The 15,913-nt window shown below is 40.2% G+C and overlaps 1 protein-coding gene across 1 annotated transcript; it reads right to left on the bottom strand.

The window, feature by feature from the left end:
- Positions 1-2,418: 2,418 nt before the first annotated feature.
- Positions 2,419-13,060, bottom strand: th (tyrosine hydroxylase). The gene is made up of 13 exons (XM_048257873.1): positions 12,906-13,060; positions 12,265-12,468; positions 11,706-11,880; positions 11,468-11,556; positions 11,305-11,372; positions 11,149-11,199; positions 9,753-9,898; positions 8,307-8,442; positions 6,239-6,308; positions 6,068-6,124; positions 5,794-5,889; positions 3,686-3,819; positions 2,419-3,254 (listed from the first exon to the last, which is right to left on the bottom strand). Exons 1-13 carry the CDS (start codon positions 12,987-12,989, stop codon positions 3,095-3,097), a joined length of 1,470 nt encoding a protein of 489 aa, XP_048113830.1. The 5' UTR covers positions 12,990-13,060; the 3' UTR covers positions 2,419-3,094.
- Positions 13,061-15,913: the final 2,853 nt, after the last annotated feature.

Below are 15,913 nucleotides of genomic sequence, written 5' to 3'. Positions count from 1 at the left end.
GGCAGCAGTGGCTCAGGAGGTAGAGGAGTCATCCAGCAACTGGAAGGTTGCCGGTTCAAGCCCAGCTCCTCCTGACCCTTTTGAAGTATCCTTGGGCAAGACACTTAACTCCAGTGCTCCCGATGAGCAAGTGGGTTCCTTGCATGGTAGCTTCCACCATCAGTGAGTGGGCGAATGTGAGGCATGACATTGTAAAGTACTTTGGGTGCTCAGAAGAGCCGATTAAGGCGCTATATAAATGCAGTCCATTTATGTATGTATAAACAAAGCTACCAACAGTAGGTTCTGGAGGCCAGATGTTATCTGAAATATGTTAAACCATTACTGAGCAGAAAGAGAGAGAGAGAGAGAGAGAGAGAGAGAGATGATGATGAATGATGAGAGGAGGGGCGGGGTCTCTTTTATCGTGCTGTGGTCATCATAATATATTACAGTATGCACAAGAACGAATACTATTCAATTCAGACCATTTTATTTAGTTTTTATTTTATGTAGTCCCACTAACAATAAACGTGGTCTTAAATCGCCTGAACTTAAAAGAGCAAGTACAGTGTGACTGATGAAGAAAGGGAAAAATCCCCTAATAACAGAAAGCCAGCTCCGAGCTCGAAAAATGTCACATGCAGACATGCCTAAATTCTGCTTACTGTACATAGGCTAATATATTATAATATAATATTCAGTATATAAGGTGTGTGTATAAGATTGACTATACATCTGCAAAACTTATATTGGATAAAACAACATGCATTTCTATGGATTTATGTGGATATTACAAGACCCAATATGCTGCATCTACACATTGCTAAGACCCAATATGCTGAGCCAATATGCTGCATCTACACATTGCTAAGACCCAATATGCTGCATCTACACATTTGCTAAGGATATACACTATGGCTAGAAGGTAGGGGAGGGTAATTCATACATAGAATCAAGCAAATATGTCAAACATACCTCATAGCGGCATACATGGGGCAGATGTACATCAGGCATACATTTTGTAGGGTGTAGAAAAGGAGATATAAGCTCAGAGGAACTTGCCCTTTTTTGATATACAACCAAACAGAAAAAGTTGTGTAAAATGCAAATAAAAACAGAATGTGATAATATACAAGTCTCATAAACCCATATTTAGCAGCAAAAAGGACATTGACAACATATCAAATGTTGAAAATGAAAATGTGGACTGTTTCATGGAAAATATATGTTAATTTTGAATTTGATGCCAGCAACATGTTTCAAAAAAAGTTGGGACGAGGGTAACAAAATGCTGGAAAAGTTTATAAAGAAAACAAAAGGAGGAATGTTTATATAGTGTTGCTATATACTCATGCTGTTCCTTTACAATACAATGAGAAGGCGATTGTGACCCCTTCAGCAGAGAAAGGGAAAGCTAAGATGGTCAATCAAATGTGTGTGTGATCACCAGAAGAGGGCAGGGTTTCAGTAAGCGTCAAAAACTGTGCTTTGGGTGAAGTTGCAAAATAAAGCATCACCTTATCAAGCAAACTGTGATCTCCAATTCATCGCCCATCATTGTGATTTTGTTGTATTTTTTGACTTTCCAGGCGTAGCGTTTTAAGCTGATATGTTTCAATTGACAGATGTTTTAAGATGATCTGTAATCTGCTCAGCTAACAATATTTCTTCAAAGCATGAACTCTGGCGATTTTTCACATAGATCTCGAGGTCACCGAGTAGGCCTACTGTCGGTACAAAATAAACGAAAACAATCGGTTCTATCTAGCGCAGTGAGCTGCCTGCAACAACAGCGGCGCTCGGGGAGCAGTGAGGGGTTAGGTGCCTTGCTCAAGGGCACTTCAGCCGTGGCCTACCGGTCGGGTTTCGAACCGGCAACCCTCTGGTTACAAGTCCGAAGCGCTAACCAGTAGGCCACGACTGCCCCCAAATGAGCCCCCATGTTCATGCCTTTAGTACTCGGTGACCTCGAGGAACAGAGATCTCTTTTCAAAATCGTCGGAATTCTCCTTTAACATAGTTTCAGTAGTTCGCCCAACAGAACACTTCAAATAGAGTGTGATAAATCAGCATAATTTGGCTTGGTGGCTGGTTGGCCCTGGTCTTGGTATGCCAATAGCAGAGATCACACTTGCAATTTTTTGCTGACACCCCTATGGATTAGGTGTACTTAAGGCTTATCTTCTGGTAAATTAAAGGAGAATTTCACTTGCAGTTAAACTCAAACTACTCCTTATCCAGAGTCTCTGCTATCAGCATCCCAGGACCACAGCCAGCTACCAAACCAAACATGCTTATCTTCAGCACTTATCTTCAAGTCAAGTATTCTTGTGGGTGAACTAGTGAAACAATTTAATTTCATCTCTAAATTCCTCACATCTGTACTGAGAGTTTATTTTATTCGAATAGTATGTTATATTACAACCCACACACACATTTGGACATATTCATATTGGACAGGTTTTTATTTGGTCATCATATAATTCATCTTGGTGATGTTTTTGTCTTTACAGAAGCAGCACTTAACCTGCCCAAATGGGCAAACAGATATGTAATACAAGTGTTTTGTTAATGCCAACACATGAAGTAGCACATTATATGCAACATTTCCTGCTTGGAAGAGCAGAGGCTCATGTCAACACACCATGATCCCTTTTCTAAGTGATTCACAACACATCACATCTCCATACTTTCTCAATGTGACATTGTTTTATAGGTATTCCATTGCGTGCCTCATATTAAATATACTTTTCATACAATACTTTTCATTTCATACAAGTAATGACCAGTAATCACTCCAGTTACTTAACTTAAAAATATGCGTTTGATGCGATCACAGACCAGGCTGTATTTGTTTAGGTAGTTAATAAGTCACACTGAATATTAAAATAAAAATAACATGTCTAATTGACACAGATTCTTTGAAGTCACAAATGTGATCCATTAAATGCTCTTTGGAGGCCATTTGACATGAGGCATCAGGCGTTTGCCACCGCGCTATTTCAAAGCAATTAGCTTGCATTGGGCCTATGTACAGAGAAGCACATGATAAACTATGACAGTGTCACACATCGAATCGCCGTTAAAAAGCCAGATAGGCTGCATGTGGTCATCACGCTAGCACGTTCAGGGCATCGCTCAGAAGCTTCAGGTCATCCTTCAGGGATTCCAGCCCTCCGCGGATCTTCAGAGGGTTGTCCAGTACCTCGATGCTATACGTGTAGGGATCGAATCGCACAGAGAAAGGCCTCTTGATGCCTGCCACGTATCGCCTGTCACAGCAAATAAACCTTTACTTCAATCATGTTAAATGGCACAATCACATCATGTAAAAGTCATTTTCATGGTTAATTGAGTGATGTTAGACATAGTGGGTTTGTCAAATGATTTGCCAGTTCTTGTGAGACAGAAAATATGTATCTCAATTGTATTTATGTAAAATCTGACCCTAATTCTATTGCCAGCCAGACACAAAAATTGCATCGACAGGACAAATCTAATACAAACACAAAAACTACATTTTCCTGAACAAATTATAAGGTATGCATATGCCAAGTATATAACAGCACTTGCCTAACAATGTACCCCATTAACTCTTTCCCTCCTCTCACATAGTGTCAGATGTTTTGTCTAAGTTTTGTTTTTATGTAATACAACTATATGGAAATTAGAGCCCCTCTTGACTACTATGTGTGGGCATCACCTTAGCTTCTCTTTGGCGTCTGTGAAGCTCTCGGACACAAAGTAGATGGACTGGTAGTTAAAGTCCTGATAGGGCTGGACAGCGACTACATCTGGGTCGAACTCTCTCCTCTCGGGCTCGTCGGACAGGGAGTGCTGTGGAGGAGGACAGAGCCAGAGATGACCTGAGACTTATAGTTTTTCTCAGTCGCTTTGGTGCTTTTCTCAGATCGGAATGAAAATTCTCCTAACTATTAGTTCAACCTCCACAACATTTAGTCATTTGTGCACATCATAGTAGCAATTTCTCCTTCCTCTGAACAAATTGCAAATGCTTTTGAACATGTACAGTATCAATTGCTTTATTCTGTCAGTCAAAATGAACTATACTTATGGATGCTGAATAGTCGTTCCCAATAAAACTAATAGTCTTCATTTCATTCCTTGAGTCATTACATACAAAATTGGTGAACTAGTTATCAAATTCTGTCACAATGCTGTAGAATTGCAAAGAGCATATACAGCAAAACTGTGAAACGTACATATTCAGTGTCTTGTACTCACTTACTCCCCTAACTACAGCAACGTGTAACTTTACTGTAGTTTTCAAATGGCTGTACAAGTACTGAATAGTGCTGTCTTGAGCATGTTCAGGTAGTGTCACCGAGTTCTGACCTTTTTTTGCATGGGAAAACACTGAGAGCATAAACTGTCGTAATGAAAAAATGACAAAGCCATTTGACTATCTTGTTCATAAACGATGGTGTCAAGACTTCTCATTTTGATGACACTGGCAGTTACTTGCTTTCGAGGAATGGACTATCCATTTTGAGCAAGTAATGTTCTTGTGCAGGTTATCCACTAGGTTTTGCAGTTTGCACTAATTGTTTTGAGAAATGCACTAACTGCTGTGCAAATGTTAATAATGATGTGAGAAAAGCACCAAAGCGACTGAGGAAAACTGTAATCCCCAAATCCAGATGTGAGTGCTGCTCTTAGTGCTAGTGTTATGTAATAATAATAATAATAATAATAATAATAATAACAATGTAATAGCGTTATACTCAGTAACTTCTGGGTATCTGTCCACCTCATGGAGCCACATCCCTTGTGAAAAGTAAAAAAGTGTCTCTAATTCCAACAATGTGATCAGAGCACATTTGAAACTCAGAGCATTTAGCTTGTGCTGATGTGCTGTGCATTTAAAACAATTAAAAATGTGAGTTTTAAAATGTATAACATTATCTGTAATTTATACTGAATTTAAAACCTGGACAGGTTGGGTCACATGAATTTTTCAGGTTTTCCATGTACCTATTTTGCCAGTAGGTGGCAGCAGTGTCAGAAGAAGAAGACAAAAATTGTTGTATTGTATGCCCATTTTAGTTACACATGGGCACCATGTGTCTGAGAGTAAATACGTCTGCAATGGACTGAAACTGTTGGAGTGGACAAATTATGTGTCAGATAGATACCTCAGGAATTCTCCAACAACAGATCAACAGATACAACCCCAGATAGATACCTCAGGAATTCTCCAACAACAGATCAGCAGATTCAACAGATACAACCCCAGATAGATACCTCAGGAATTCTCCAACAACAGATCAAGAGATTCAACAGATCCAACCCCAGATTATACACACACAGTATATGTAAACTAGATGTAATCCAGAACTGAAGTGTATGTAAACATTCAGTAATTTCCTGTATATTAGCCGCATTGTATATAAGTGTTAATAACCTCATAGCTGAAGAAATTTTGCAAAATCAATGTATAAACTGTGATAATAGTTGGGAAATTTCGGTAAGTGGTACTTGTGTAACATTGAGCTGGACACTACTGACAAGGAGAAAAAACAGGAAACATGATTTTCAGAGGTCTGCTTTCTTATTTCATACTGAAGATGAAAATGTGGTTGAATGTGCAATTTGTCTGTAGTTCAGCCAGAGACATGTTTCAACTGACAGCTATTCACAGCTCTTGTAGACTAGTAGAGTCTAAAATTACTGCAAAATATTGTAGTATCTTCAAGTAGGAGGCATCATTGCTAACATCTACCAGTCTTCTAGCGGTAAAGTGTATGTATGAGACCTTGAATGTCAGAACTCACAGACACATATACTCACCACCAGCTCTCCATAGGAGGAGAGGAGTCCAGCCCCATAGGCTTTAACTGTCCCTCCCTGTTTACAGAGCCCAAACTCCACTGTGAACCAGTACATCTGCAAACACATACACACACACACACACACACACACACACACACACACACACACACACACACACACACACAAAAGTACACAGCAGAAACATTAAATAATGACTTGAATGGGTAGCATACAGTTACACACACGTTATAAGTGTAATGGTAAAGTTTAAAAGCAGATTAAAAATGCTTACTGTCGACAGCTTCTCTATGTCTTCCTCAGAGGCTCCCAGAGAGGCGAGACCAATTGCCTAAAGTACACGAACATGAGACAGAGATTTAGACACGCAACACTGACCTCTCCAGTGATGCTTAAATATTCTGCAACAGCAGCATTGGCATCCTGCAGGGACATTTGCCCTTACCTGTGAGAACTGAGCAAACGTCCGGTCAGCCAGCATAGGAACATGGCCCAGGAGCTCATGAACACAGTCCCTGTGGAACAAAGGAACAGAGGGTTTGGACCAAAGATTGTAGAACAGAGCTCTGTTCTAGAATCTTTGGTTTGGACTGATCTGATCTGTACCATATTGAGTGCATTTAGTATTCCATTTACTTAATGACATTAATGATTGATTTGTAACATTAATGATTGGTTTTGTAATTGATTTGACATTAATGAATGATTTTGTTTGTACTTAATGATTTAATGTAAGATACAAGTTTGCCTTATAGTGGGTGTTTCAGACTTTCAATATATTTAATTTATTGGGGCAGCCGTGGCCTACTGGTTAGCGATTCGGACTTGTAACCGGAGGGTTGCCGGTTCGAACCCCTACCAGTAGGCACAGCTGAAGTGCCCTTGAGCAAGGCACCTAACCCCTCACTGCTCCCCGAGCGCCACTGTTGGCAGCTCACTGCGCCGGGATTAGTGTGTGCTTCACCTCACTGTGTGCTGAGTGTGTTTCACTAATTCACGGATTGGGATAAATGCAGAGACCAAATTTCCCTCACGGGATCAAAAGAGTATATATACTATATATGTTAGAAAATTGTGTTGGATAAGTAGGTTTGCCATAATAAGAGCAGAGGAGGACAGAAGAGAGGAGGACAGAGGAACAGGTTGCCAGATAAGAGAATGATTTGATGATTCTCTCGAATGCATCCTCTGGGTCCTACTTAAAGGGCAACTGTGGTCTAAGAACAAAACTAGAATAAACCCAATACACCCTTGTCCTTAAAGTTGTAGCACTATTATCCTCAGGTTATGGTATTTGGAGTTAAGGTAGAATTTACTGTTGCTCTAAGCTATTGTTTACTGTTGCTCTAAGCTATTGTTTACTGTTGCTCTAAGCTATTGTTTACTGTTGTATTGTTTACTGTTGCTCTAAGCTATTGGTACTCTTGGTACTGTAGCTTGAACATCATTATTCTTTACTTATTGTTGCTTACTTCATTTTTTACTTCCACTTTCCTCTTTTATTGTCTCCAAATGGCATACAGCATACAGGCAGATAAAAATGAAGTGTGTACACAAACACAACATCAAGCATCCCTGCTTGACATCATCCATGAAAATAAACATAAACCATAAACAAGTACATCAAATAAGCCAGCCCAGAACTAATTCTGTCCCAGATCTGAATTTAGTAGAGCAGTGATTCTTGAGATTAGGGACCAAACATGTCCGCCAGATAAAACAAGGATTGGGGGTAAAAATATGAACAATATTAATTTGAAAAACTACTCAAAATCTTAATCAGGATAAGGGTTGCACAACAAGGCATGGTTTCATGTTTCCTCATAAATAGTTTTTGTTCTAAATTATATAGAATGTAGTCAGTGCCTGGAAAACCCCATGTCCGGAAGCAGATTTCCTCATTTCAACATACCATGAAAATATCAAGTATATCAAGTATATATAAAGTAATGCAAAATGTATCATAATGATTATAATGTATATATTTAAGTAAATAATTTCATCAGTATCAAAAGTTAGAAATTGTATATGTTTTAAATGTACTTTTGTGTCAGTTGAACTTGAAGTTTTGGTCAACACCGTCAGACTTTTTTTTATAATGAAAAAAATCAGGAATAATTGTTGGCAGTTAAAACACAGAGGACCCCTTTAGCACTTCCTAGTTCTTCCTCATGTCATGATACCTTTCTAGTTCTGGTAAGTGTTTCATATCTCGTGTATTTAATATCCATCTATTAACACCTGGCATGTCACAACCATAATGTGTCAACACCGAAATGAGCAAAATACAACATTTGTAAAACATGTTTTGTAATTAAGGCTTGATTTTAAGAAGATTATGGAAGTCACAGGCAACAGATATGCTAAACAACTGATTCTTATTCTCTTAGAACATTTAAAACCTGTTTTGTCCCTAATCTCAAGAATCACTTAGAGAAATGGCACTAGGAACAAATGAATGTCTGACAGAGGCGTGAGCTAAATGAATGCAGGTGAATGTAAATGTAACTCACGGTTCGGGAGAGTGCATCGGGGCAGAGGCGTGGCGGATGTACTGGGTGCACTGGAACACACGGAAGGCCAGACTGGCCAGGAAATCCCTTGCCGAGAGGAGACCAGCAACGGGACGCAGAGTGAACCCTGTGCGCTCTGTGGGTATAAACAAGTATAGTATAAGTATTTATACTCTTTCGATCCCTATATAAGTATAAGTATAAGTATATATACTCTTTTGATCCCTAAACAAGTATAAGTATAAGTATATATACTCTTTTGATCCCTATACAAGTCTAAGTATAAGTATACTCTTTTGATCCCGTGAGGGAAATTTGGTCTCTGCATTTATCCCAATCCGTGAATTAGTGAAACACACTCAGCACACAGTGAACACACAGTGAGGTGAAGAACACACTAATCCCAGCGCAGTGAGCTGCCTGCTTCAACAGCGGCGCTCGGGGAGCAGTGAGGGGTTAGGTGCCTTGCTCAAGGGCACTTCAGCCGTGGCCCACTGGTCGGGGCTCGAACCGGCAAACCCTCCGGTTACAAGTCCAGGGTGCTAACCAGTGGGCCACGGCTGCCCGCAGCCCCAAAACATATAAAAATGTATAAACAAGGCGAAGGTGGGGAAAGGCGAGGTGATTGACTTCTCATGTTTTGCTATCACATGTAAGGCGCAGTGCCATCCACTTTACGATGTATGATTCGAGTGCACTTGTTGTCAGATTGCGTTCATTTCTCCTCACTGTCCTCTAGCTGTCTGTTCTGTGTTGTAAAAAAAGACTCAGTGTTTCATATTTACTTCTAATACAATGCAATGTTGAAATGTAAACTTTTCAATTTTAAGTTCTTCTAATCAAAAGAAAAATGCATTTGTAAAATCACCACTACAATGCAATATGCAGACTAGTACATTGTTCCAACAAATTAGACATGGTAAGCTCAGGTAAACATATAGACACATACTACCACTCGGGTGTAAATCATATATAAGCTACACCAAGTAATAGTTGAAAAAAGGAATCATATGTTTACAAAATAGTGATAAAGTTATGCTTGTGCAAACAAAATACTGTATGTGTAGAGTACTATCTAGCAATGAGAAGTAAGATATGAATGGCTTTAAAATAGTAATTAGTTTGACAAACAACTAAAGCAAACAAGTATAGTGGCGCCATGCTGACCGAAGAGAAACCCCACATTGAAATATGTTAAAACGATAAGCTAAGTATACATTCTGATTCCTCAATTATTCACTGATCCTACAGAGAACACAAGTCCCTCCTTTCCTGTCCAGCAGTAGACAAGCCAAAGAACCGGCACACAATTTAAAAATGGAAAATGATAGAGCTTGATATGAGATGACTCTCAATACACTCACTTCTCTCACTTTTATGTCTAAATAACACGTCTAGTCCAGGCTGTGCTCTTACTGCTATGGCCACCTTGTGAAGTAGCCTTACCTTTGAGGAAGTGAGACACATCCTCCAGCTGAGGGATGTTGTCAGGACTGTAACCACAGTGTTTCTCCAGCAGACGGAAAGCCTCCAAGTGCTCACTGCACGCGTGGGAGGAGTACAAGTCTCTCAGGGTGCCGTACACCTCTCGCCTACATACACGCACATACACACACGCACGCACACACACACACACACACACACACACACACACACACACACACACACACACACACACACAAACATAGAGAGAGAGAGAGAGAGAGACAGAGAGACAGACAGACAGACACAATTGTACAGAGCAAAACACACACACATCAATACACAATATATAATATGCAAAGCAACACATTCACACAAACATAAACACACACACCCGCAACACACAACACACACACTCATACAAATACACACAGCATGACACATGGATTGGATAGAACAGATCTACATGAATAAATCCTCAAAATATGTTCTGCTGTTTCCCAACTGAATTAAACTGAAACATACCAAACATACCAAACTACATTAAAGAGTCTGAATGGAATAACTGCTTCAGTAAGTCACTGGGCTGCTCACAGCGCCCCCATTTCACTAGTCCTTATACGACACAGCCTAAAATGCTTAGTGGTTTGTTCAGGCTGGCTATGATTGAGTTAATTCAGCATTCAGCTTGGGAACAGAATAATAAATCTCTCGAAAAGTAAACAATTCCCCCCGAAACAATTGTGTTATTGGAAAGGACACCCTCGAGGGACTGAGGGGAACAAGATTAGTCAGTGATACACTGAACTTGCCTGTTCTGGGGACCAATTGGATTTGAATTCAGCATATTATGGGCTTTGGCCTCAAAACCAGTTTAATCTAACTTACCAAACAAACAAAAGACAAAAAAAAAAACATGCAGTGTTTCTGAGAAATGATTGATAAAATTAAAGTTTCTTTCCAAATTGGGCCTGTGAATGTTCAGAATAAAAATAGGATTTTGGAGTTTGGTCATGCAGTGTCCGGAAAATGACCGTGATTGATAGATTAGATTATCCTGCCTTGCTTTCCTGCCATCTTTCTCTGCAGCTTGCAGAGGCAGTGGAAGTGGCATTGTTAATGTTGGGTGTGTGAGCCTCTAGTGGAAAACTACAAATGTGTATAGATCACATAGGCCAGATCAATTAGCAATTTGTCAAGATGCTGCGTGCACACACACACACTCTCTCTTACACACACACACACACACACACACACACACACACACACACACACACACACACACACACACACACACACACACACACAGTAAAAATGTCAAGCACACACACACTCACACACACACACACACACACACACACACACACACACACACACACACACACACACAAACACACATACACACACATATCAAACTCACCATGTCCCAATCTCCTCCTCTGTGTACTCCACTCGAGGTATGTGCTCTCCACTAAATAAGACAGAAAGGCATGTGACATTCAAAAGGTATAATGAGAATTATTATTATATCTCAAAGTGCTGCTACTGTGTATACTGTATGATGTAGCCTACGCACTGTTTGTATCTGAATGCAATGTCTCCAATCATCTTCCTGCGTTGTCTGTAGACGGGATCAGTAAATCCCTATGGAATTTCATAAGTCATTATAGTGAAGCTATAATAGTAATATTGTAACAATATGGAGTATCTATGGGTCTAAATGATAAGCCCAGACTGACCGGATGGTCCTGGTCCAGATCGGGATCAAATTTGGTGACGAGATGATGACATTGGTCCAACTCAGTAATCTTCTTTGGAAACCAATGAACTACAAAAAAAATGGTTTGAAAAAGGCTTGATTCAGATAATAAATATATACACATTTTGAATGGTTAATTACTGTAAGTGGATATCCAGATCATAAAGCCAGGCAGCCACTTTCTCAGATAATTATTTTATAGACTAAGCATGGCTCACATTTGACTTCCTTGGTGGTCCTGACATCCTCTGCGATGCGTTTGATGGAGCTGACCAGTGTGCTGACGTCAGAGAGGTGCACCTCGCACTGGACGAAGTACTCCAGATCCTCGAGCCCATCGCGGGGTTTCCTGCTCGGACGAGTCTCGAGATGGTTGATCTTTGCTTCAAACGTCTGTATAAGTAATGACGAAACTGCTTCACTGATGAGTTTCATAACAGTTAAAAACATAGACATTAAGCCATACTACTATGTGAAGACACCGAGTAAAGCACACTCTCAAGGCACTGATTACATTCGGTAAATATATGGAGGCTTCAATGGTTGTGTGAAGATAGATTATAGCAGTGTTATTACTGTACAATTGTATAATGAAATACGAACAACCAGTGGCGCATGTTTTACGTAATACTAATTTCCTCTTTGAATTGTATGCCAAGTTTTAAATACTGAAGTCATCTGTTGAGGTCTGGGAAAAAAAGTTGGGAGGCAGTAATTCCTTATTGCCCACGTGCACTCACTAATCGTAAAGAAATATGCACTGCTACTCTCACTTACCTCGAACACCTTCAGAGCTCGCGACAATGTGGGACTCTTCGAGCGTCTCAAAGTGAAGAAGAGATTAAGCAAGGCCTTTCCATCGTCCTCCTCGAACACGATCTGCTCGTTTGCTTCAGCAGCTTCGGCGGCAGCAGCTGCAGCCTCCCTCTCTTTCCTTGCATCCTCTATTAAACTCTGGCGCCTTCCCACAAATCTCGGAGACTGGAAAGGGGAGAACGGCAAACTTGTATTACATAGAGATGAAATTCACTGAACCTCTACTCCTTAAGTAGCTGTCAGTGTTAACCCCTTTGATATTGTGCCATACTGTAGCGTGGCCGTCCTTACCTGTGGTGGGATACTTGTTGAGATCGATTTACATCTCCAAAAGCGCTTTACAGCTTCAATGCAGTCTATGTAAACCTGTTGCATAGCTTAGACTTAGAACTTGACACTCGGTCTATACTTCTACAATCACCTTTACAATGTTTGCAAACCGCTGGGCTTATAATACCTGAATACGTTAGCTGTGTGCTGTGCGTAAAAGCGCACGGTGCCACTTATGGCTAACCAAGCAAACACGTAACTAATAACAGTTGTTTTCCCACAACAGAGTAGGCTTGGAATTATTGACACACCGTTTGATACAAATGTCTTACCGTGATTGAGTCGGCTCGTTCCAATTCGGACGCTGCCCTGCGGATACTCTTGGTTGACGAAGTCGAGCTGCTGGAATTGGGCATGTTTGGATAGATATGTACTCCCTGTTCCCGCTGGGAGTTCGCCTGCTGATATTCTGTTTCTTATCGCTGTGGCTTCTGATTCCTTCCCCCCTGTCGTGTCCCTGTTCGTTTATATAGAGGTAATTTCTCTTTACTGACGTCAAACGCGGAGAACCTCACCAGCTCGCGTTACCAAAGCGTGCTCACCCTCCTCCTGCGCTCCCAAGCTTGTGTAACTTTGCAATTTCTACTATATAAACATTAATTACATCACTTACACAACGTCATCAACATTTATTTTGGGTTGTGGCTGTACATCCTTGACAATTTACTTGCTTTTTCTTGTGCTCCAGATACTTGTCTTGCATGAATTGCTTGTGGTCAATTCCTTTATTCATTTGCTTGTTTGTTTTATTAGATAGATACTCATTAATTGACAGACAAAATGCTTTAAATAAGTCGGAGTTAGCTGTGTGTACTGATTTTCATGTTGTGTTGCAACACCAACACAACAGATTTTCATCATTGTCCCTAACCAGTTCTTATAAAAGGCAGCCTGGAATAAGAGAGCAAACAATGGAAAATACAAAGAACACGTGTATGCAAACTGGTACCCATGCTAGAACAGTGCATACCCATTAAATAAACAAATAAAGAACATTTGTAAACATTAACAAACAGTATGCTACACATTGACAAAACCAGTACATTGCAGATATCGTACATCTTGAAGTTTTGGGAATGGGAATTGCTTCTCACAAACAACTAACAAGTAACTTAATGTGAATTGCAACATGAATAATGATGATTTGGCTCATTTCACGGTTTGATCATGTAACGTTGATTTTTGTCACTGTGGAATATACCCATGCCTTCGGATGAAAATAGTTGTAACCTTTAAATATTAATATTATTGTCAAATTTTAAGACAGTCAAATGTGTGAGTGTTATGATATGCCAGCAGGAACCACATTTCAGCTTTGTAATTCCAAACTAAATGTTTTAAAACAGAACCAAATAAGTTAATCTCATTAATTGTTAACAACATAAATTTGGGAATGTTTTTCCTCATGTCACCTTGGAGAAATGTGTACCCCCAGCGGAGGGTTGTCCGACGTGTAGCCTAAACGGGATTAAAATGCGATGCATTTGCCCTGGAGGCGTCGAGAGTCGAATGATTGGGATCTTCGGATTGGATGCTGTTCCTTCTCCGATCCCCCAAACACAAAGGTTGAGTCTCCAGCATAGAGACGGAAAATGTGAAAGAGCACTCCGATAGCCACAGGCAGTCAGGCGAAAGGGCTACTTTTATTGAGAAGGACAGAGCAACGGAAGCAGATAAGATGCGCTGACATTAAGACATAAAACACACACATTTTCCACTCTGCTTGCAGTCATGTTGTGCATGAAATCGGTTTGAAGTACTCTACTGTTGTTGCACTTTCTGGGAAAGCAGTGTGCGCTTAATCAATGGCCAGCTGAGAGGAGAGCATCATGCTCAGAAAGTTGAAGAGACGTCACGTCTGTTGTTTGGGATCTAGTTTTTTTTCATGTAACATACAGTGCATAGGGAAGTATTCACAGCGCTTCACTTTTTCCACATTTTGTTATGTTTCAGACTTAAAATGGATTCAATTAATTATTTTTCTCATCAATCTACACACAATACTCATGTTTGTCCTTTTTTACGCTTCTCTCATACTCTCGAAGGAACTCTGGATCTCATTCATAGTGATCATTGGGTCCTTGGTTACCTGTCTGACCAAGGCCCTTCGTCCCAGATTACTCAGTTTGGCTGAGCAGATCTAGGAAAGCTGTTGGTTGTTCCAAACTTTTCCTTTTGAAAATGATGGAGGCTATTGTGCTTTAGGGCTTTCAATGCTGCAGAAATTGTCTTGTATCCTTACCCAGATCTGTGTCTTCACACAACCTTGTCTTGCAGTTCTACGGCCAATTCTCTCGACCTCGTGGCTTGGTTTTCACTCTGACATACACCATCAACTGTGAGACCTTATATAAAGAGATGGTGTCTTTCCTAATAATGTCCAGTGAATTAATGTAGGCACAGGTGGACTCTAATCAAATTGTAGAAGCATCTCAAGGACCATTTATAGAAGTAGGATGCACCAGAGCTCAATTACAAGCGTCATAACAAAGTTGTGGGTGATTTGTGGGAAACAAATGAGTTCACTAGAAAATATTGCCAGAAGTTTGCCAGTGTGGCCGCTAGAGGCAAACTTCCAGCAAAGGTCAATGGCAAACTTCCAGTGAACTTCTGGTGACAAACCTAATTTGCATATGACATTGCTGCAAATTTGCTGCAACATTGTCAAAAGTTTACCACAACTGTTTGCCAGAAACCTAAGTTGCATGTGAAAATATGACCATGCCGCAAATTTGTGCTAACTGTTCACCAGAAATCTGAGATTTCTGTAAGGGTGGGTACAGATGAGAAAAAGGGACAGCAGTTAATGGTTCTTTGTACCTCTCCATGTCAAACAAATACCGGTAGGCCAACTGGTTGTTCCATTCTAGACCTTACAAGTACAGCATGTCCCCGGAGTCCCCTAAGAGAAGAAACGACGCAGTGAACTGCGGGAACAGCCGTTGGGTAAACTTGTGTTCCTCTTCAGGTTTGATGTCAACAAATAATAATAGCTGATCTGCTGACTTGCATCTCTCAAGTCTGAGTCTGTAACCTAGGCAATGAAATTAAGTTAATTCGCTGTTGATTTTTAATGACAAATGGGTAAGAGGCTACGCAACTATTGGCAAACTTTTACATCTTCTAGCCATCAGCTATCAAATGCTCACCAGAAATGAGCATTGCATGACACTCCTCTACGATCCAAGACAAGTTCTCTTCTAGTTGCTTGGTTTTACAATATTTATTTGAACTAATCAAATAGCAAACATCCTGACTTAAATCCTCATATGCATGCATA

Source organism: Alosa alosa, chromosome 11 (genome assembly GCF_017589495.1).
Source record: "Alosa alosa isolate M-15738 ecotype Scorff River chromosome 11, AALO_Geno_1.1, whole genome shotgun sequence".
NCBI classification, from domain to species: Eukaryota; Metazoa; Chordata; class Actinopteri; order Clupeiformes; family Clupeidae; genus Alosa; species Alosa alosa.
The sequence above is the reverse complement of the archived record's forward strand: the minus strand, read 5'-3'. Positions and strand labels throughout refer to the sequence as shown.

Bases quoted from the DNA above. Each gene is read 5' to 3' on its own strand.
- th (XM_048257873.1), bottom strand. From the start codon at position 12,989: ATGCCCAATTCCAGCAGCTCGACTTCGTCAACCAAGAGTATCCGCAGG. The intron at 11,557-11,705 runs GTGAGCCATGCT...TTTTTTTTGTAG, and splicing joins GACCACCAAGGAAGTCAAAT to TTCATTGGTTTCCAAAGAAG. The intron at 5,890-6,067 runs GTAAGCATTTTT...ATGTGTTTGCAG, and splicing joins ACATAGAGAAGCTGTCGACA to ATGTACTGGTTCACAGTGGA.